This window comes from Myotis nattereri, assembly GCF_964212035.1.
Source record: "Myotis nattereri genome assembly, chromosome: 9".
Lineage (NCBI taxonomy): Eukaryota > Metazoa > Chordata > Mammalia > Chiroptera > Vespertilionidae > Myotis > Myotis nattereri.
In genome coordinates, this window is record NC_138084.1 from 70,399,182 (window position 1) to 70,423,557 (window position 24,376).

Sequence of the window (24,376 nt, forward strand, 5' to 3'; positions counted from 1 at the left end):
TGAAGAATCCCAAACCTGAGGAGTTAGACACAATTCTATTTATACAAACATTATTGTCATCATATTCAAATTTTGGACACATTAGGTTATCTAACACATATATTGATGTGACTGCTGGAGCAATTTCTTTATAGTGATTTTTAATTATTGGTCACTTACATGTGGACAACAAAGTTACTCAAATGATTTTTTGCTTTACTGTTTTTAAAGTATAATGTAATTTTTTTCAATATTCATTGATTTTTAGAAGTTATTAGACACCTATTAGCAAGTATTGTTTTAGGTGCTAAATCAACAGACAAATAAAATGCCATCAGGATCTTATATCCTGGGTAGTAGACACACCTCATTCAACTCAACCACCTACTAGCTCTGTCGCACTGATCAAGCTACTTTATCTCTTTAAGCCAGAGAGTTTTCATTTATAAATTAGAGAAAATAATGGTATCTAAGTGAGAGAGTTGTTAGAATTAAAAGAAAATATAAAAGCCAGGCTCAGTTAGTGTGGCTCAGTAGTTGAGTATCAATCTATGAACCAGGAGGTCACAGTTCAATTCCTGGTCAGGATACATGCCCAAGTTGCAGGTTCCATGCCCAGTGTGGGGCGTGCAGGGGGCAGCCAACAATGATTCTCTCTCATCATTGATGTTTGTATCTCTCTCTCTCTCTCTCTCTCTCTCTCTCTCTCTCTCGCGCGCGCGCGCGCACACACGTGCGTTCTCACTCTTCCTCTCCCCCTCCCTCTCCCTCTCCCATCCTTTCTGAAATCAATGAAAATATCCTATATAATAACAGGCTAATGTGCAAATCAACCAAACAGCAGAACGACTGGTCACTATGACGCTCACTGACCACCAGGGGGCAGATACTCAACGGAGGAGCTGCCCACTAGTGGTCAGTGTGCTTCCACAGGGGGAGCACCACTCAGTCAAAAGCCAGGCTCACAGCAGGTGAGCACAGTGAGCACTAAGGATGGCCAACGCTAAGGATGGCCAACTGCTAGCTTAGGCCCGCTCCCCTTGGGAAGCGGGCCTAAGCCATCAGTCAGACATCCCCCAAGGGCTCCCAGACTGTGAGAGGGCACAGGCTAGGATGAAGGAATCCCACCCCCACCTCCGCCCTGAGTGCACGAATTTCATGCACTGAGCCTCTAGAGTGTGTGTGTGTGTGTGTGTGTGTGTGTAGAGAGAGAGAGAGAGAGAGAGAGAGAGAGAGAGAGAGAGAGAAAACATAAAAGCCAGGCATACAGTATATGCTCAATAACTATTAGCTTTTTAAAGAAATTACAGTTGATATAAGTGATTAGCTATTTTTAATATCGCAACAAGTAACCCATGACTATGCTAGCATTGTATTGATATCTGCAGCATTCCAGACATTTCATAAATATTTGACTCATTACCTATTGATTGATTCTGCAGCCAACATGCGAACTTGGTGGTCATTATCAGCAAGAAATTGTGGAAATACTTCATTTACAGAAAAGGTTTTTCCTGCTGAATTAAGAATAGCCCATTCTGAATAAGGATCAGCCTATGGAAAAAGAACAACTTAGGTTAAATACGAAATACTAAGAAAGAAATCACCCATTAACAAACAGAAACAAAGGCTATTTTTAAAATTTACGGAAAACTTTCTAACACTTAATGTGGAGTAACTCACCTCAAACAAAGTTTTCAGGCATTTTACTAGTGCCATTCTTACAGAGAATATGCATTTCCCGTCCTTGATTAATTGCCTGAAATAAAGTGTTTCAATGTCAAATAATTATTTCAATAAAAGCACAGTAAAAAAAAAAAATCACTTCCAAAATTTCTTTCCATGCTAACTTTAATCATTATGTGGCACATGCCAATATTCTCATCTTCCAAAAAGAATTCCATATAAAAGAAATGCTTAGTTCATTTTAATGTATATTATTAGACTTATATGATTATGTCTGACTTAGCTATCTTACTTCAGCTAACCATGTTATATAGTAATCTTAATTTAAAGAGAAACATTTTAAAGTCTTTGTTGTTACATCAAAAATTTAAAAACCATTTCTATATTGATTCTGAAGTCCTTTACAGTCAAATGATATGAGAGCTCTAAATTATATATATGTGTTACTCTGTAAGTATCATAGTGTTGTCTCACACTATGATTACATACATGAAATAACCAGATACTGATAAGGCCAATTCCATTGATTTCGACATGATGCACTTTGCTTTATTCACCATATATGTCAAACTATTAAGTGATTCAAAATTTGCAGGGAAATACTAAACACACTTTAGAAAGCCAAGCCTTAAAAAAAATACAATGTAGTTCTTCAAGAAATTAAGGGGGGAAAAAACACAAATTACATTTACTATTGTTAAAAGAATATGTAATTACAATTAAGGATTAGAAGAAGTCACTAATGCAGAAATGTAAAAGTTACATCTGTATCAGAAGAAGCAAAAAAAAGAACTCCACAGAATAATCTGTACCTACCAAAACGCTTCAATAACTGTTAGAAACTGTCCTTGAGCATCCTTCGTGTTCTCAGAATCCATATTGCCTTGACATAGGTTCCCCACTATATGAACGATGTGGTTTAAAATTGTTTTACAAACATCTTGGTCACGGCGATATAAAGAACACAATTTGCTACGGTGGAAAAAGTTTAACTTTATAAGCATAACAGAACACATCAGTTAGTTTATAAATTTTAAGTGAACATAACATGGTTTTAGTTGCTTACGATAGTGGTTTCAGAAGTTCAACAACATCTTCCATTGGCAAAGGATATTCTTCTCCAGGAAGCTCCTTTAAAAGCACTAGATACTAAGATAGTTGGGTGGGTGGAGGGTAGGGAGTGAGAAATCAATTGTTTTTAAACATGTCATTTACTTAAATAAGTATATATTTAACCACAAAATCATATATTCATACACACAAGCCACACAAGACCAGTGATTTTCTTTAAAAGGTAGTATAGTAAAAAAAAAAAGCAATTGAGGTCAAACACAGCTGGATTCAAATCCCAGCACAACTTATTACTTGTGTGGTGAAAAACCTTGCAATGTCACCCAGCCAGTGTTGCTCAGTAGTTGAGCACCAACGCAGGAACCAAGAAGTCACCAGTTCGATTCCCAGACAGGGTACATGCCCAGGTTGCATGCTCGGTTCCCTGTAGGGGGCTTAGAGGAGGCAGCCAATCTATGATTCTCAATGCACAATATTTCTATATCTATATTCCTCTCCCTTCCTCTCTCTTTAAAAAATAAAAACATTAAAAAAAAAAAACTTGCATTGTCATCTGAGCCTTTGTACTCTCACCTGTAAAATGGGGATATAGCATTTATTTAGCCAGATTACTGTGAGGATTAAAGGAAATGAATGTAAAGATCTAACATTTATTGTAGGAATTCAATTAATGATAGTTATTAATTGCTGGGATTAAGTGCCTTAACAAGAATCTAAAACTATATTGTTTCTAACCTCACACGTACCTTAATTAGAAGAAATATTTTAATATTGCTATTCACCCTTTCTCTATAATAGATTTGTCAACCAAATTCACAATCAACAATGACAGATCAGAACACACAGGTACGACTGGCGCCAGCGAGCGCTTTACATATAAATATAGATAAACTTGCTTAATTAGACCTGCTTTCTGATGTAGCTAAACTTTTTCCAGCCCAGTGAAGCACCCCAACTTCTCTTTCAGGTAACTGTCAGCAACACAGCAGCAAATATCAACACAAAGCAGACTATTATTGTAGATCACGCAGGGAGAACAAAGGGTAAAATATTTAACTGCAGCAGTGTTTGACTATAGTCTGTGCAGTGAGAAAACCTGAAGTCATTTTCAAGGTCCACCATTTCTTACTTCTTTTCAGTCGGGTCATGTTTCTGAGCTTTCTAAATCTCCATTTCCCAGCTAATGAATAGAAACTAGGATTCCACCGAATCTCCTATCTGCCTATTCCAGGACTTCTGTGAGGATCAAATGAGATGAGGCACGGGAAAATGCTTCACAGATATTTGGTTAAAGTGTAAAGTGTTTCCACCTGGCTATAAAGCAAGTCGTGTTCCTAGGCCAGTGATGGCGAACCTATGACACGCGTGTCAGAGGTGACACGCGAATTCATTTTTTTGGTTGATTTTTCTTTGTTAAATGGCATTTAAATATATAAAATAAATATCAAAAATATAAGTCTTCGCCCTAACCAGTTTGGCTCAGTGGATAGAGTGTCAGCCTGTGGACTCAAGGGTACCAAGTTCGATTCCGGTCAAGGGCATGTACCTTGGTTGTGGGCACATCCCCAGTAGGGAGTGTGCAGGAGGCAGCTGATCGATGTTTCTCTCTCATCGATGTTTCTGGCTCTCTATCCCTCTCTCTTCCTCGCTGTAAAAAGTCAATAAATATATATATATAAAATATATATATAAATCTTAGTTTTACTATGGTGCAAATATCAAAAAATTCCTATATGTGACACGGCACCAGAGTTAAGTTAGGGTTTTTCAAAATGCTGACACGCCGAGCTCAAAAGGTTCGCCATCACTGTCCTCGGCTGAAGAAAATCCAAGGAGGCTAGTTGCTAGGGAAAGGAAGCCAGTTGTTGCTATGTGACGTCATTATCCGGTGCCCACAGCCACTGTTTCTGGGCTGGACTGGGCTGTAGGTTGCATTTTGTACCATGGGGTCTTGGCAGCATTGGCTGCAATTTGGTGGGCTGTCACTCCAGGGTGGTGACGGGGCCTGTGTCCCACTTGGGGAAGCCAATTGTTGTTTCATCAGCGCCAGGTCTGCGTTGCCATTTCTCTGTAAATGGCCAGTGCTTGTCACAGCAGCTCCTGTGTTGAGCATCTGCCCCCTGGTGGTCAGTGCACGTCACAGCGACCAGTCAGACAGTCGGATACTTAGCATATTAGTCTCTTATATATATAGATTACTTTTACATTCAGAATCTGTGTTTCTTGGCCTAGTTTAAAGAACTTATAATTAGGTATACCTTAAGATAATAAATCTACGTAAAGTCAATCCAAGTTTTAATGTTTCTGCGTCTACTTAAATTTTTTCCCCAAGCACTTTAAAGGAAAAAGTGTATTTTATAACTAATCTCAGATTCATTTATCAAGAAAGCAATTTCAACACTTTAAAGGTACTATGTGGTTCTGATGTCAATCTATTATCTTCAGCAGCAATGCCAGACAGAACTATAAAGAATCTTCATTTTACTTAACTCACCATGTGTAGGTGGAGAGATTTGGTAAGATCTAGTATACTAGGATCAATTAACATTAACAATTTCCTCCGAATATCAACTGCTCTAAATGACACAGGACTGGTCTGAGCTGTGGTTACACCTACACACAAGAACTTGAGCATGTCTAAAAAAAGCAGGTCTTGTTTCGACAGATGTTCCTCAGCTAAGGGATTCATGGCACCTATAAATAAAAAGCACTTATTAAAACTAAGAGCAGGGCACAAAAGCCACACACATGGAACATTATTAGCTCAAATAGCCTTCCCTCTATCAAGAAAAAAAAGATTAAAGTATATGATAAACAAAATTATGGTGAAATCAACTAAACACTAAAAGCTTCAAAATTCTTCATTAAAGGTTACCCCAGGATTTTATCATCAAGAAATGATCTATGGCCGAAACCGGTTTGGCTCAGTGGATAGAGCGTCGGCCTGCGGACTGAAAGGTCCCAGGTTCGATTCCGGTCAAGGGCATGTACCTGGGTTGCGGGCACGTCCCCAGTAGGGGGTGTGCAGAAGGCGGCTGATCGATGTTTCTCTCTCATCGATGTTTCTAACTCTCTATCTCTCTCCCTTCCTCTCTGTAAAAGATCAATAAATTAAAAAAAAAAAAAAAGAAATGATCTATGGAAAAATCCATATGGACATTCAGTGCAGTACTATTAATTATAAGAAAATAGAAATCTAAATTTCTAACAGTAAATAATGGTCAAGTAAATTATGTTATGTATGTTAATTGGGATACTATGAAGCCATTAAAAAATTTGCTCATCAATTCAAGCAGCTCAATGAAAAAAAAAAATGTTTATAATTAATGTTAAAAAATCAAGGTGTAAAAAAGGCATAAGAATGTCAATGCTAATTACAATTTTCAAAAGGTCTATAGACAAATAACAGAAAAAGTTTAAAAGGATGGCATTGTGGGTACTTTATCACTCTCCTGCTTTCAATTTTCCAAAAAAACTATTATATGATTTTCTTTAGTGATTATTTTAATTTTCCTTATGAAGAACAGAAAACTAATAAATTCCATTAAAATTAGAGAATCTAAAGGGTACAGAAAAAAAACAATCCTAATAAACTATACCAAAAAATAAAAAATAAAATGAGCATACAATTGGCATCAATGAGGATTTTTGTAATGTAAAATCAATATGAAGAAATAAAAATAATCCCACAAAGTAAATATATATTTACCAATAGTAAGCTGGCTCTCTCCAGATTCATTTGCATCATTAACACTACTAGCAGGGTAACTATTAAACACACTCATGGATGACTGATTCTCCATCTCCTTTACATTTTCATCAGTGTCATCTCCCACTGATTCTACTTGTCCATAGTCAAGTGGCTTTTTTATAAAGGAGACCTTCAAAAGAGAAAGAAAGATGTTTTTTCAAGTTGGCTTCTTTCCGAAGCACATTGTAATTAAAATTCACCTAATCATATGGCTCAAGATTCATGTGCATGAACACTGCAGTATTATTTCTATTAAATGTCCAACAACAGAAAAATGGATATAAATAGTAATGTCTACCTAACAGAATAATATGCAATCTTTACAAAAAATTTCTTACACTAAGAAATTTTAATACTACCCAAAATTGATAACAGTGTGGAAAAAAGTATAAGTTGATATGATTATTTTGAGGACATTTATTATATCCATCAAAAACATAAAATTCACATTCCTTCTGAACAACTAATTTCATTTCTAGAATATCTCCTTCATCCTTCATAGGTACAGATATAAGTAGACAAAACAACCTTTACCACAGAAAAAAAATAGAAACTACTTAAAATGTTAATTAAGACCCAATGCACTGGGCTTCCAGTCAAGGCAGAGGTATAGATAAATGCAATACTCACATCCTCCCAGAAGCACATCAAAATTACAACTAAACTCCAGAACAACCATCACTCAGAATCACCTGAAATCTAGCTGAACAAAAGTCTGTATAAAAATATACAGAAGAAACCACACTGAGACTGGTAGAAGAGGTAGAGATACAGAGGGAGCTAGTCCCACACGCGTGTTTTAAAAATCAGGAGGATATTTTGGCTGTGGAGATCCCCCTGAGGAGTGAGGGTTCCCAGCCCCAAACCAGGCCCCCGAGCCCAGGGTTCCAGTGCCAGAAGACAAGTCCCCATAACTTCTGGCTGTGAAAACCAGCAGGGATTGTGGTTGAGACAGAGGGCTGCTGGAGTCCCAGGTGTTCCTCTTAAAGGGCTCCACTGCAAAAACTTACTCAGATTCACTTGCTCTGAGCTCCAGCACTGGGGCAGCAGCTCAAAAGGCAACAGGGACATACAGGGAGGAACTGAATTGTCTGGATATGGGGCAAAGACTGGAAGAGTGGCTTTTACCCAGACAGAAGTGCTGGCAAAAACCATTGTTCCTTTTCTGAGTCCCCTGCCCCCGACCCCGCCATCTGGCACAGGGCCCACAGGCAAGCACCATATCTGAGCCTGATTAACTGTTCACCCCACTCTGGTGAGTCCCTGAGACAGTGCCCTACCCACCTTGTGGGCCCATCCAAGCAACTTCCAGTAGCTTTTCCATACAAGCAGCCTGTCTTGGCTCCTGCTGAGAACTTTCCTAAAATCTCTCAAAAGTTCACAAAACCTACCTCAACAAGCAGGATCTGGCTTCGGCATGCCTCATACCTCCTGCTAATGGTTCCAGGCCTGGCAAGAGCAACAGCTGGCCCATGTTCACAGCATGGGCTCTCCCCATCACCTCCAAGCCCAGCACAGGTAGCAGTCTTCTGCAGATCGCTCTGTAGCTCATGCTGGGTGGCCCTGGGCAGGATATGGATGGCAGCTGACTTTGGTCTGCACCTCCCTGAGGACTCCAAAGCTAGCGCACCAGGTGGACAGTGTCAGACAATGCCAGAACACCACCAAACCACCTCTACCAGCGGCACACTCAAGGTGAGAACTAATCAGGCACCAGAGCCCCACTGAAGCAAGTCCTGCTCCCTGGGGTTGGCCCCTACATAAGAGCTTTTCCATTGTAGTCATGGCCAGTTGTAGCCAAACGGCCTTAGGGGTAAATACCTCCCATTGATGTGTCAACAACAATCAAAGCTCAACTACAACAGGAGGGGTCACATAGCCAAGACACGGCACACCTGAAGTACCCAGCTAAAATGACCAGGGAGGCTGTGTCACTAGGCCCTACAGGACACCAACTACATTAGACCACTCTACCAAGACGGGGACATGTAACAGCTCTACCTACTACATAGAAGCCAGCACAGGGAGGCAGCCAAAATGAGAAGATAAAGAAACATGTCTCAAATGAAACAATAGCACAATATCCCAGAAAAAGAACTAAACAAATGGAGACAAGCAATACCAGGTGCAGAGTTCAAAACACTGGTTGAAGGATACTCAATGAACCTAGGGGAAGAGCAGATGAATTAAATGAACTTTAATAAGGAGAGGAAATACAAAAATGGAAATAGCAAACATAGAGAAGAACCCGATGAAAGATACACAAACTGAAATGAAGTTACTGGGAATCAACAAAACGGAGAAGATGAAGCAGAGTAGCAAACCAGCAACTGGAAGATAAAGTAGCAAAAAACGCCCAATCAAAACAGCAAAAAGAAAAAGAATCCAAAAAATTGTGGACAGTTTAAGGAGCCTCTGGGACAACATCAAGCGTACCAACATTCACATTATGGGGGTGGCTCCCGGAAGAAGAGAGAGAGCAAAGAATTGAAATCCTATTTGAAAAAATAATAACAAAAAACTTTCCTAACCTGGTGAAGAAAATAGACATAGAAGTCCAGGAAATACAGAGTCCCAAACAAGATGAACTCAAAGAAGTCTACACCAAGACACATCATAATTAAAATGCCAAAGGTTAAAGACAAAGAGAGAATCTTAAAAACAGCAAGAAGGAACCCATTAGTTAGCTATAAGAGAGCTCCCATAAGACTGTCAGCTGATTTCTCAATAGAAATTTTGCAGGCAGGAAGTAGTGGCTCAAAATATTCAAAGGGATAAAGCAAGGACCTACACCCAACATTAGTCTACCTAGGAAAGCTATCATTTAGAATGGAAGGATAAAGAGATTCCCGGACTAGAAAAGGCTAGTTCATCACCATCAAACAGAATAAAAAGAGATACAAAATATGAATAATAAAATGGCAATAAATACACGTAAGCCTCATTTCTTGAACATCTCCCATCTCAAACAATTTGGGTTTTCGACCAAGTTATTCACAGCAAAAACGTCCTAATTGTTAAGTTTTGGTTTTCTACCTGACAACCCTTTCATGCTGATACCTCAGCATGACAAAAGGAATCTTTCAGGCAGCAAACAAAGAAGAGAATGCTTTTGTTGCTGGAGAAAACAAGGATTAGCACAATTTTAAAAAAGAAAGAGGCCATCTAGAGTGCTAATGTTGCTAAGTGTGAAAGAAACAATGATCACAGACAATTAAAGAGGCAGAAAAACTGTTGTTGGTTTGGACAGATGAAAAGCAGTTAGCCAGTGAGAGCCATTTCTTGGAGGCAGTAAAATATAGACAAGCAAAGATGCTGTATGCAGACCTGAAAGACATCCCTAGACCAAATGCTAAAAGTGATTTGTTTAAGGCTAATAGGGAGTGTTTTGATAAATTTAAGAAAAGAAGTGTGTATTTATAGATTAAACAGTACATTAGACATGTACTGTATATAAGAAAGGCTAAAGAAGAAAATCATTTGGGGGGTCTGAAACAGATTAATTCCATTTACATTATTTCTAATAGGGAAAAAATGATTTGATTTTCGAATAAATCGCTCCTTGAACAACCTTCCGGAATGAATTAAGTTCAAGAACCAAAATTCCATACCTATTAACAATTAATTTTTAAAATGCAAATGGACTAAATGCTCCAATCAAAAGACAAATGGGACTCACTTCACATCAAAAGACACATACAGACTAAAAGTATAGGGATGGGAAAAAATATGTTATGAAAATAAAAACAAACAAAAGAGCTGGGATAGCAATCCTTATAATAGACAAAACAGAATTTAAAACAAAGGCTATAACCAGAGACAAAGAAGTACCCAACAATTCCACTTACGGGTACTTATCCAAAGAAACCAAAAACACTAGAATGAAAAAATATATGCATCCGTATGTTCCTTACAGAATTATCTACAGTAACCAAGATATGAAAGTCAACTAAGTGTCCATCAAAAGATGAACAGATGAAGTAAAAGTGGTGCATGCATACAATGGAGTATGAGTCAAACTGAAAAAAAGAATGAAATCTTGCCATCTGCAACAGCATGGATAGACCTGCAGATATTGTGCTGAGTGAAATAAGCCAGACAGAGAAGGACAAATGCCATATGATTTCACTTATATGTGGAATCTAAAGAACAAAATAAATGAACCTGAACAGAAACAGACTCATAGATACAGAGAACATTTTCACAGTTGCCAGATGGGAGGGAATTGGGGACATGGGGGACAAAGGTGAAGGGATTAAATACAAATTGGTAGTGACAGAACAGTCATGGAAATGTAAAGTACAGCGTAGAAAATATAGTTAATAATATTGTAATAACTATGTATGGTGTCAGATGGTACTAGATTTATCAGGGTGATCATTTGTAAGTTATAGAACTGTCTAATCACTGGGTTGTACACTTGAAACTAACATAATATTGTAACATAAAATATAATTGAAAAATTTTAAATTACTTTAAAAAAAAGATCTGATGGGTTAAAACTACATATATACCATACCCATATAATAAAATACCAGGCTACGGCTAAAAAAGTGGAAGGTGTAACACTAAGCAGTGACATGAAAAAGTGACCAAGATTTATTATTAAATGAAGTTAATTCAGTTATAGAGTATTTTTTTTCACTCATTAGATAGTTGAATATCCACTCTGTGTGCCAGGTATTATTTCAGTTAAAAAAGTATGCAACGCAGAGTTCATTTGTATGGAAGAAGAAAAACAAATACCATGATGAGACTATGTTCTGCTCTGCCAAGGTTTTTGTTTTATTTTTATGAATAGAGAACTATATTACAGAGAAATAGATATGAGCCTGTGCCGGGAGCCGGTCCATGCTTGCTGTTTCAAGGGACCTGGCATATATGGCATACTGTTCTTAATATGTTTGCTCACCTTCTTGGCACTATGTGTTTTAACCAAGGTCTCTGAGAAAGGTTGTTTCCCCAGGTAGGGATTTTCCCCTGAAGTTAGGGAGGGAATAAAACCTCTTAACTAAGTGCCAGGCGGATAATTAATCACTTTAACTATGAACAATCATGATTAAGCTACATAATCTTTACTCCCTGGAATGGAGATAAGAAACGCCCTAACCTTTGTAATAGAGATTGATAGGATTGAATCAACTGGTATAAATACAGATGTAACAAGACAGCAAGAGACAGAGAGAGAGACAGAAATTGGCACAGAACCTACACAGAACGTTCTCTAGAGACAGAAGAACTTCGCTGGAGAGAACATGGCAAAAGATCCTGGACAGAAACTGGCCTCAGAACCTAGAGACAAAACCTATCGAGAGAACATGGCAAAAGATCCTGGACTGAACCTGACTACAGAAATTGGCAAGAGAACCTGACTAGAACCTGGTGACTGAACCTGGCTGGAGAACCTGGACAGAACCTGGCTGGAGAATCTAGCGAGGGAACATGGCTACAGAACCTGGCTGGAGAACCTGGAGAACCTAGCAAGAGAACATGGACACAGAACCTGGCTGGAGATCCTAAGCAGAACCTCTCTGGAGATCGAGACCAGAACTTGGCTGGAGATCCTGGCTAGGCTGCTGATCAACTGAACGCTGTCTCCGTGTCATTCCTTCTTCGCCGACTCCGTCTACGCCTTTGGAAACCCCTGGACCTGCTGGGGTTGGACCCCGGCAAGCCTGGATGCTTAGTTCCTAATTGTTCAGTCTATTATTATTTATTGAGAATTTAAAAGCCAAGCACTGTGCTAGGTACTGATATTAAGAAGCAATGAAATATACCCACCCCCAAACCAAATAACTTTAATTTCCACATTTAGAAAGCATAAAATGCCATATATTGTGAAATGCAACATTTAAGAGCTATTTCAATGGGGGGGAGGAAAGCATCTTAAAATCAATGAAATATGGTAGTAAAACAAGAAGCATACTTACTAAACTTCTACAAATATCAGCAATATCATTCATTAGCTTTGATGTTAACAATCGTAGGAAGAAGCTAGATGCAATCTTATTTGGACTGTGCTGTAATGAAGTTGAACAAGAAAACCAAGCAAACAAAGAAATAACAATTATTCTTGACAAATAATATTTTTTCTATCTTGACTGAAATGTAAATTTTCCTTTACACTGAAAATTCTCTAACATAAGAAGCACAAATAAAGAGTTTGCTATTGGGGAGAAGTGATAAATTACTTCAAAAAATACAATTATCTTTCCTCAGATAATAACTACATATCTTTCACTGTGCATAAACAACATTAAAGTAAAATACCAGTTAATGACCCTAAACATAAGCAAGCAATAATTGTAGCTTACATTTTATTCTTCCTTTTCTCTCCTTCCCCACTTACAGCAAAACATACAATACCACATTACAAAACTAAAAATACATGTTGATAATATTGATACATGGTCATATACTTAACATCAGCTTTCAAAATGTTTCCAATTATTTTTAACAATTTGAACTGGCTCAGCTACCCCCTCAGGCCCGCTCCAAAACAAAACAAAGACTATACACAGTAGCACTCTTCCCACCAAACATTATATAGGACTATATGGGCAAAAAGAGAGTAACATATGTGCTGGACTTATTTATCTTTGTGGTGCTCACTATCCCTGGTATAGTGGTATGCACATCCAACAGCTAGCAGTCAATACATTTTTATTAAATGAACTAGAGGCCCAGTGCACGAAAATTCGTGCACTCGGGGGTGGGGAGGTCCCTCAGCCGGGTTTGTGCCCTCTCCCAGTCCGGGACCCCTTGGGGGATGTCCACCTGCCAGCTTAGGCCCGCTCCCCGGGGAACGGGCCTAAACTGGCTGTCAGACATTCCTCTGGCAGCCCAGGAGCTCTCGGAGGATGTCCAACTGATGGCTTAGGCCCACTCTTCGGGGGATTGGGCCTAAGCTGGCAGTCAGACATCCCTCTGGAAGCCTGGAAGCCCTCGGGGGATGTCTGACTGACAGACAGACTAAGCCGCAGTTGGACATCCTTAATGCTTCCAAGGAGGCAAGAGAGGCTCCCGCCACTGCCGCTGTGTTCGCAACCGTCAGCCCAGCTTGTGGCTGAGCGAATCTCCCCCTGTGGGAGCACACTGACCACCAAGGGGTAGCTCCTGCATTGCGCACCTGCTCCCTGGTGATCAGTGCATGTCACAGCAACCAGTCGTTCCCGGGCATTCTGCCATTAGGGTAAATGTGCATATTACCATTTTATTATATAGGATGAAAATATGCTGGCAGCAAGAGTCATGTATGTAGTATATAACAGTGGTAAAATAATCTCTGAAACCTTCCTGAAATGATGAAATTAGTTTCATGAGAAATTCTGATTATCTGTTGCTTTATTCCTCTGGATACTACCTTTTATTTTCCATTCAATTTAATTTTATATCAGTGTGTAAACTTACAAATGGACCAAAAAAACAAAAAATAATAACAACACCAACCAGTTATCAATCCCCTAGGAAGGCTATACTGTCAAGCAGGAAGAACATCTTACCTTGTTACAGTTACATAAGCAATTTGTACATAGATGCATCATATTTCTCAATGAAACAATTCTAGATTCCTCATTTGTCTTATTTTTAAACAGAGTAACACTTTCTCCAGCACACTGCATTAGAGACTATTAAAAATAAAGAAGGAAAAATTCAAATTCCAGTTAAAATTAGAGTTTAGTGACTGCTTTTAAAAGTTTTACTTAAAGGTAAAATTAAGTATTTAAGAAGTTATACTTGATTTATAGCATAATTAAAAATTACTAACAATTTTTAAAGGACATATATTATCCCATTTGTACAAATCACACAACTGACAGTAGTACCCAGAGATGAAAATAAGTTTCATGCTGAGTGCCTACTTGATTAATACTCTTAGTCAAGGATTCTTTAGGATAACTGATCACAGGAAAAACTTTTAAAAGTAAGATAAAAATAAGAATTTTTGTTAAGATTAAATTTTAATGTAATATTATTTCAATTACTGTATTTATTTTTGGCTTAAAATAATTTCACATCTCAAGAAAGGACACACAGTATCATTTCTTCTCAGGCTACATAAATACAAGGGAAATGGTCAACCTACATAAATATTTGTGTTTTCTAAACATGTACACTAATTTTCCCAGGGATATATTTCATTCAATTAATCTAGAACTTACATAAATTCTCATACCTTGGCTTTCTGGAATAATTCTGATTTATATGCTTCCTCTTCAGTTATTACACCCATATGACAATAGCAACCAAGAACACCCACCAAAAGACTTGAACACCGGACAAGCATTTCTGTATTTGAAGTCTTAAAAGTAAAACACAAATAAAAACATACAGTTTATAAGTAATTTGAGTACACTATGATTATCTATATATATAAAAGCCAAGCGACCGGAACAACGGAACAACTGAATGACCAGTTGCTATGATATGCATCTGATTGGGACCCCAATCGGCTCCCCGCAACCACCCGTGGCCCCTCCCCCTGCTGACCTGGCCCCCAGTCGGCCCCCACCACCCCAATCGGGGGTCGGGACAGCTGGCCAACCTCCTGCGTCCCCTCCCCGCCACCGGCCCGGCCCCGATCGGTCCTGTGCACAAATTCATGCACCAAGCCTCAAGTCTCTTATAAGAAAAAATTTATGTACATAGTAAGAAACATTAAATACAGTAAATTGAGTTAATAGTGGCATAATTCTGGTTATCTCTAAAAAACATCTAAGAGATTCTTGCAGAATTTTGATAACCAGGATTCTCAAGAAAACAGCGGAAGTATGTAATCATGGCCAAGTAAGACATCTCCTCTTAAAGTAGCCCAGTGTTCTGCAAATGAAGGCCCTTAAGTATTTGAAGGAGTAAGAAAAAAAAACAAACCTGATAGGCAAATAAGTGTCTGTAACTCTTAGAACAGACACAGAAATTAGATTTATATAAAGAAATATTAAAATGACCTTGTGAGTTTCTGAAGGACATGAACCTTGACTTATTCAGCTTTTTAGATTCCATAGACTGACACAAATATTTTTTGCAAGTAGGTACTGTTTAGCCAATTTTATAAAATTATGAATGATTTTGCTAAGGTTACACAGAAAAACTAGATTTTTGTTGTTGTTGTTGTTCTTATATTGTAGGAAATGGCATTTTAGGAGAAAACACAGGACACCGTATTACTTTGTAATGAAAGTGGTTACAACTGTGATCCTGAAGAATGTCAGTAACTAAGGTTAAGGCAGATGAAACAGGCACAGTGTCCCTTCTCTGGTTCTTTAGCTCACTATTCCTGGTTAATGAATTCACTCCTTTGAGTAGCTTATAGTTTTTATTTTATTCAACAAATACTTTATCATCTACCATGTAACAAGGCTTGTGGCAGATACAAAAATCAATAAAAATACATATATGCCCTTTAGGGAACTTATAGCATGGTTTAAGAGGTATTTGTGTATAAAATATATACACAAATTATGGTACAAGGAAGATGCTAAGTATCCTTTCAAAATAGAAGTATTAAGTATTATGAAAATCAAAAGATGAATTATTATGGCTGAGATTATCTAAGAAAGGCTTTAGCAAGGATTGACATTCAGTTTCAATTATATTCTTTGGTGTTATAACAGTTCCCTCCACAAAACTGAGTCACTTTTTCATCAAATTGCTCTACTCAAAACCATTACTATTATTAACCATAAACCCACCCAAAGAATTCTACTTCTATGGTGTTTACCAGAGCTCTTGGTACAAAGAGTATCAAATTATTATTCTTTGATTTTCCTTTTTTCATGCTGTTTTCACTATTAGCTGACATGTGTTGTCACTTTGCTTTTAAAAGGAAGCTTCTCACCATTCTTAGTGCCTTTCCTACCTATTTCTCCTTCCTAAACAGTCTACAAAGTGGAATGAAATATGGGCCTTCGTTATTTTTAAAGATCTCACCTCAGATGAATAGTTATTTAGAAGCTGTTTTGACAATCCCAGAAGATAGCGATCCAGTGATTCCTTGAGATTTGGATGGACAGAAAAGCCTCTACTAGATTGGTGCTTTTCTATTGCACATTTTTCCACAACAGCTAAAAAATCCATCTTGTCAAAAGTTGTCTGAAGAAATAGTTCTTCAACTGCTGAGAATGAAGGCTCTTCTTTCTCATTTTGGTGCTGTTCACTTAAAGAAAGTAAGATCTTTTTTAGAATATTAACTTATTCAAAGACTGTTTATACAAGTATTAAATTATTCTTTTAAATGCTCCTCTTTGGACTTTGATACCTACTTGAACCAAATTTCATTATTCAAGCAGCAAATTTTCCTAACAGATGCACAGAACAAATACAAATTTCAATCTCAAAGAAAATTCAGAAAGTATTAAAAAGAAAACACTAATAACACCAGATATAAATATGAAAATAACATTATAAAGCATTTACTTTTTTTAACCTTTGATTTCTCCAAAATGTAGGGTTTTTTTTCATCTTAGCCCTCTTGAGGGAGATTAAAAACCTTCATGCCAGTCATAGTAGAAAAAAAAACCAACCCTTGAGTCCATGAACTAAAATGAGGCTTTAAAATTTATTTTTGTTTTCACTTTCTTCAAATATCATTGCCATTTTTTATCATTCGTTTTTGAAGGTCACATAGTCAGATTTTTCTTTTCTTTTTTTATTTTTAATGACTACTTTTTTATTTGTTTAGATTTTTCTTTTAATTGATTTTTAGGGAGAGGGACAGAGAGAAATATTGATGTGAGAACAAAACATTAATCAGCCACCTCCTGCCAGGGATTGAACTCACAACCTAGGTATGTGCCCCAACTGGAATCAAACCAGCAACCCTTTGGTGCATTGGACAATGCCCAACCAACTGAGCTTATATATTATAAGAAACATTTCCCTAGCTAACAGTTGCGATTTTTTAGTTGACCAATTTAGTTCAACATTTCTAAGATGTAATTAAAGATATAACTTAAAAAAAAACACACAACTCTATTAGATAACATACCATTCTGGCACACTCTGGAAAAAATTCATTGCAGCTTTAGAGTTTTTCATAGTGAGACTCACAAGAATTTTCTCCAGTGCAAGATGAGGAAAATTACTATAAAGGAAAATAAAAATCTTCACTTAGAACACCAAAGCCATTTAAAGTATTCTTTAAACTTAAACATTAATGTCTGACTTTAGTATATACCTCTAAAATTTGGATCCAAAATTAAAATTGCTTTCACTTATACTGAATATCTTAACATCTGAAAGAATTTAAGGAGCATACATTTTATGTTACTATTATTTTTAACACTTTCTAGAAGCAAAATCATGTGCAAATTTGTAAAGCTCATTTCTGAAATAAAACAACTATGAAATTAAAGTACTAGGATCCAGAGGTCTGTCCTCCAATCATTCAGTTCCAATTATTGACTATGGAAAGGTTACGTGGGCAAGCTACTTATGCCCTATTTTGCCTTTTTCTCATTTCATCCATCCGCTAATTTAACATATTTCACCCAGAAGATACTCTCATTATGATTCCAGGATACACCTGAGTTGGATATATGTTCAGGTGGATCTATTTACAGAAGATCACAAAAGAACACATAGGTGCTCAAAGAGTTATATGCACATTCTTTGTGCACATCCCTCTTATTCTCACTGTGTAGACAGAGTGGCAAAAATAAAGTAAAAGTACATGGACTAAGATCCAGGCAAAAAGAAAGTAAACTGTAACAACAAAGGGACTACTTAATATTTGGGCTAGCTCTAGGAAATCCTGCATTATTACTGTAAAATAAAGTCATCTAGCATCAAATAGTAATGGATGGAGCCTGACTTAACAAAACCAAAAAACAACAGCACACCAATGAACTCAAACTACCTGTGAAGAATTGGGGGCAGCTCTGTACTGTTTTCAAAGTCATCTTCTAACTGATAGAGTAAGAGCCACTTCATTATCAATTCCTTTAAAGAAAAACTTCTATTTACTTCGCATATATTCTGCTCCATTCCCATTTTTACTGTTTCTGGAACTACACAGGTGGTCAGTGCCAAAGTCAAACAGGATATCACAGGACTATAACAAAACAAAGAATGATTTGTGTTATAAGTAACCTCTTTAAGAATGTAGTACTACTAAAACAATAAGGTTTATGAATATTGAGCAAACAAGTGGTAAATTGTCAAATTACCCATAAAAAATTTAAAACATTTAATTCTTTAAAGCTGACTGCAGTAATCTCTCCACATTTAAAACTAAATTTACATTTATTTATTAAGACTTCCTGGACACAGTGCCCAGGGCTGAGCCCACGGCACGCGGCACCTTCTTCCATGGCAGGAATTCTTACCAAAATCACAGCAAAGAACAACCCGCACACAAAGGATGGGGTGGGGTTTGCTGCGGTTCTGTCAGGCCCGTGTTTTGTATCATTTTGCGATAAACGCGGTATTTGCCATGGGGTTTGCAGACAAAGGATCTATGTTTTTACGGTTTTCTATGGAAGGTGCCCTGGACTTGGCTCCCTGGGTCCCCCGGGCAGCATGGGGGGGTGGGGGGGGGGGGCGCGAGGGCGTCCCCGCCACACGGGCTGTTTTCTGACCGCGGTGTGCTTTTCCGGGGGCGCCCACCCCTCTGTACAAATGTTTAGATTTCACTTTCCGTGGCTTCTATTTGTAAATAAAAGACGCATCGATTGTTAAAAAAAAAATTAATTAATTAAAAAAAAAATAAAAGACTTCCTGGGCAAACATTAAAAGCATCTGAAATGGAATTTAACAATCTTTAACTGAAATTCCAAATTCCGAAAGTCAGGGGGTAGAATTCCAAAAAATGTACACACACTTTGAATAATTATCAATTCCAATGGGTTAAATCTGAAAAGAAAGAAACCCTAACTGGGCTATCAGCTGTTAAAGTGTGGATACATTCTTTTGGGACACCTTGTATACAGAGGTTGTCAAAAGTAGGTTTACAGTTGTCCATATGGAAATAATACAATTAATACAATTAATCTATATATATAAAAGCTTAAGCAACCGGCCAACCGGTAGCTATGATGTGCACTGGCCACCAGGGGGCAGACGCTCAACACAGGAGCTGTCGAGCTACCGTGACTTGGCAGCTGCAGTTCTTGGGTGATGAGCCTGATTCCGGGGTGTGTCACCCAAGAACCGCCCTCTCGCAATCCGGGACCCCTCGGGGGATGTCAGAGAGCGGGTTTCGGCCTGATCCCTGCCGGCCAGGCCGAGGGACCCCACCGGTGCATGAATCCGTGCACTGGGCCTCTACAAAAATAAACTCTGTGTTTGCGTACTCACAAAGATAAATCTACTGCTACTTTTGCCCACCCCTATGTGTGTGTATATATATAAATAAAATATGTAAATATGAAAATTGCAAAATCTAATACAATGCATAGTCAACTTACCATGAAGGTCTGCAGGCTGACCCAGTAAATAACTTCCAGAATTCTCTGTCAATCTCAACTAAGCTCCCTTGAATTATGGCTCCAAGTAAGCCAAAATTTTCAGCTTGTATTTGTTCAAAACTTACATTGCGAAAGGTAATAGACCAAATTTTAATCCAGAGTTTCAATAACTCCGACTTTTGTGAGCTTTCTAGGTTTGATTTCTTGCCTTGACACAATGCAATTTCCATAAGGCATCGTAACACATACGGTGTGCGTTCCCCACGTCGCTGTTGAGGTAGAAGCTGACATAGTATCATCAATAATGGTGATAGCTCACAGTTAGGTAAACATGCAGGATATTTTGATATTAATTGAATTACAATCTGTAACCTGAAAAAAATTATAATTAATTTGAAAATTACTCAATTCTACTAACAAGCTAAAAAATCAATGTATAGCTATAGTACCATTTATAATACCCTAATTAGAATATCACCATCATTATTTTCCGTACTGCTCTCATAATACACTGGCTCTTAATTTTTATTAGGCCCTACTTCCTAAAGTGTCAAGAAGTTACAGCTTTTTGTCTAGCTGGGTAAGCTATATTTCCCTTACACAAAAACTTTAAAGAAAAACTATATTAGCAATATTATATTCCTGCGTTATTGCACCCATCCCTGTTCTTCAGCCACCGATAATATTCCTTCAAACCAGAAAAACAAACAAAACCTCAAAAAACGGTTTTTCCTTGACATTAATTCAGTTAATTCAATAAATATTTGCTGTGAGTTCTCCAAAATGGGTGCTACTCAGGAATAGAAACTTTATCTTATTCACTTCTGCATCGCTAATGTTTGGCACACAGCAGCTGTTCAATAAATAACTCTTTACTGAATGGACAAATTAACTAATTGAACTAGGTACCCTCAACTATATAAAACAAACATGAGCTTAAACAAGAGGTATCTAAATAAATACGCTTTCCCCTGCACAACTCAATTATATTTAAACATTACATCTACATAGTAAATATCAAAAGAACACTAACCATAGTTTGACTATAATCTTCCAATTTCCAACAGTCCCTAGGCAGGCTGCTTAACCTTTCTCAGTTTCACTTATTTCTTTAGTACAGCAAACAGGCTGAACTGGATGAATTCTGAAGATTTCTACCCAGACCAACTTTTTTTTCCCCACAGAATTCCACTGATTATTTAATTATTTAAATAATTGTGAGTACTATATGAGACAAGAAAAAAAACAGCCTTTTGTCATGGCATAAGGTCCAAATATATTTCTGGATGTTATCCTTAATTTCTTTTTTTGTTTTGTTTTGTTAATCCTCACCTGAGGATATTTTTCCACTGATTTTTAGGGAGAGTGGAAGAGAGAGGGAAAGACAGAGAGAGAAACACATCACATCGACTGTATAGGGCCCAGGCCGGGGAGGAGCCTGCAACCAACATACGTGTCTTTGACTGGAATCGAACCTGGGACCCTTCAGTACGCACACCGACACTCCATCCACTAAGCCCAACCAGCTAAGGCATCCTGAGTTTCTTCCTAATATAATTCTACAAAAAGGTGCTATGCATGTTAACTCTCTTTATACTGAGGTGTACAACTGAATGAATTCCATGAGTCACACTAGTGACTGCCTAGGAGGCATCCAGTCTCGCGTATTCCTTGCTATGGCAATATGCTTAAGAAAAGTGGCCCTGTCCCTGCAGCAGCAGATGAGCCATGGTGGTCGATCTCACCAAGTCCTGGCAAGCATTTTCCCTTTGTCGGTGAATGGTTTGGGAGCAAATGACCTCATTCTGGCCAAGGAAATTATTCTACTGGCTAATGAGATAAAGGAGGTCTTTGTGAGAAAAACGAAATGAGACTAAAAGGACACTGAAAGAGGGGGGAAAATGTTATATTTTACCAAGGCACAAGTTCAAAATCACTCTGTGACTTCTGGAGATGATCTTTTATTACATCCCAGCCTAATTCTATTTTCCTCTTTTTGCAAGGTACACCATATTCTCTTTGTGTGGTAGTATAAGACTGGGAAATCTCCAAAGATCTGGTATCTTCATTAAAAACCTGTAAAATAAAAAAAAAATAAAGATTTATTTTTTATGAACTATTAGAAAACAACATCACTCCTCAAATGAAGATACAAGAAGTCATAAAGTAAACAATTTTGCATGACTGCAATGGCTCTCTAGAGAACACATATTACCAAAAAGAGTATTAGCTTTACTTCTGGTAATATTTACTAAAAAAAACACCAAGATATCTAAAAGCAAAGCAAAAACCTCTTTTTTCAAAGGAATTAAATCATAAATTTAGCATTAAGAAAACACTGACAAGTAAAATGATCTAGGATGTTAACCAAATCTTGAGGGAAAAAGTTTTACTTCAGAAACATTAAGCTATCAAATGATGAATGAGTAACAAAATGTAAAACAGCCACACAATTGAATATTACTCAGCAATTTTAAAAAATGAAATACTGATTCAAGGTAAAATATGAATAAAACTTGAAAACATTATCCTAAGTGAAAGAAGCCAGTCACAAAAGACCACTTATGTATGACAGTACTTACATGAAATGTTCAAATTAGGAAAAACAGATAGACAAAGTAGGTTAGTGGTGGGTTGCTAGGGACTGGAAGAAGTGGGGAATTAGGACTGACACTAATAGGTGAAAAGTTTGGGGAAATGTTCTGTAATTAAATAGAGGTGATGGGTATAAAGCACAGTGAAAATACTTAAAAATACCAAATTGTACGCTTTAACACATTGTGTGCTGTGATTTCTAACTCAGTAGAACAACAACAACAAAGAAACATTAAGGTTAGAGTAATCTTATTTCCTACAGATAATATATTAAGAATGAAAAAGTTCATCATCACTTTTCACTAAATTTATAATATACAGAACAGTTACCTTTTAAGTCAGAAGGCAATTCTAAATATTTATGGTGCTTTGAAAAGAGTAGTTACATGTATATACAAAGCAATTTTATAGGCTTTTTATCAGAACACAGATTTTAAAAGCCCAGTAAAAAAAATTAACAAGAAATGTTAAAATGTGACAAGATCTACTGTACCTGGTGACAAACATCTGCCATCAAGTCAATCAAGTTTTCTTTGACAGCAATGTTACGAGATCCTGAGGAATATTTCCCTCTGCTCCCTATATGACTGATCTCATTAACTAGCAGATCATATAAGTTGTATAAGATACTTTTCCATTTTCTTGATTCATAGGCACCTGTAATTCAAAAAATTATATATATATTCCATTTGTACCACCAATTCCCACAAAATTATTCATCTGTTAAGGTGAAAACAACATTAGAAGACATATGGTCCAACCTTCTATTCAGTACTAATGCCTCCTCTGACAATATCTTTACCAAGATCTACTTCATATCAGTGTCCATTTCACAGTTAATTGTATTTGTTATAAAATTCTTCTATATTTTCATCTAAACTTTCTCTAATCAACTCAATCAAAATCTCAATCAAGCTTTCTCTAATTTCTTCTCTCCCCTGAAGCAAATTCAGTGGATGTTTCCCTCTTTTGTATGAGGACCAAGTTATCTGTATGTCTAAAAAAGAAACATCTTACCAGTTCCTTCAACTAGTGTACAAATAATATGTTATCCACAATTCTCCTTATCCCAGTCCTCTTTCCCTAGATACACTCCAGTCAACTTATTACTCAGCAATTTAAAATGCTGACTTTACAAAATCTGATGAACATAATACTTACACTGTGATCTGACCAGTATGGGGGACAATGGGCTATTACTTCCCACAAACAAAACAGAAAACACGAAATCTACTTACTTAGCCTTACACTACAGTAGCATTTCTGGCAGCCTCCTCATCCTGCCAATTTTTGATTCATCCTAATATGCAGTTACCTAAAACCCTAAAAATGCCATACATCTTCTAATAAACCTGATTTTCATCTTGGTGAGAGCTATGTGAAAGATGATAAACTAAGAAAAATTACCATTCTTTGGCTCACAGTGGTTACATGGGTTAAAAATATATCTAACCATACATACTAGAACTCATGTAATACACACAGCTACCTTTGATTTTAAAAAGTGGCTACAGCAGTTCTCCCTCGTTTTAGGGACTATTACTCAATGCAGAATGATATCTTAATAAGGTCATTAAACTAGTCAGGATGAATTGGTCCAAAGGCTAGTATAAGCCCAAAGGCAAGCCCAGGCTGAGCATGAGAAAACTCATTCTGTTCCAGGTCCACCCAATAAAGTTCCTGTCTACTGAATGGAGCTACACCATCCAAGCAATACTCTCTTGATGAAAGACAGATGTGAAGGACTAAGAGTGCATGGGTCATTCATTTCTGGTTTCCCAGTAAACAGCGGCCTGGAGTAACTGTGAGGTTTAAGGCTATTTGTATAAATCTTCCTTGGGCCCTGACTAACCTGATTGGCTATTTTCAGCCCTTATTTATCTATTTT

The 24,376-nt window shown here is 37.4% G+C and overlaps 1 protein-coding gene across 1 annotated transcript in view; it reads right to left on the reverse strand.

Moving 5' to 3' along the window:
- ATM (ATM serine/threonine kinase) overlaps positions 1–24,376 on the reverse strand; it is a 131,839-nt gene that overhangs the window by 88,741 nt on the left and 18,722 nt on the right. The window contains exons 8-22 of the mRNA XM_081098784.1: positions 22,982–23,145; positions 21,809–21,969; positions 19,894–20,265; positions 18,345–18,539; positions 17,475–17,570; positions 16,418–16,643; positions 14,664–14,789; positions 13,990–14,115; positions 12,418–12,507; positions 6,446–6,617; positions 5,231–5,430; positions 2,732–2,814; positions 2,482–2,637; positions 1,663–1,738; positions 1,403–1,533 (exon numbers count right to left, since the gene is read on the reverse strand). Of these exons, the coding sequence (XP_080954910.1) occupies positions 1,403–1,533; positions 1,663–1,738; positions 2,482–2,637; positions 2,732–2,814; positions 5,231–5,430; positions 6,446–6,617; positions 12,418–12,507; positions 13,990–14,115; positions 14,664–14,789; positions 16,418–16,643; positions 17,475–17,570; positions 18,345–18,539; positions 19,894–20,265; positions 21,809–21,969; positions 22,982–23,145 (2,374 nt within the window). The remainder of the gene's footprint in view (positions 1–1,402; positions 1,534–1,662; positions 1,739–2,481; positions 2,638–2,731; positions 2,815–5,230; positions 5,431–6,445; positions 6,618–12,417; positions 12,508–13,989; positions 14,116–14,663; positions 14,790–16,417; positions 16,644–17,474; positions 17,571–18,344; positions 18,540–19,893; positions 20,266–21,808; positions 21,970–22,981; positions 23,146–24,376) is intronic.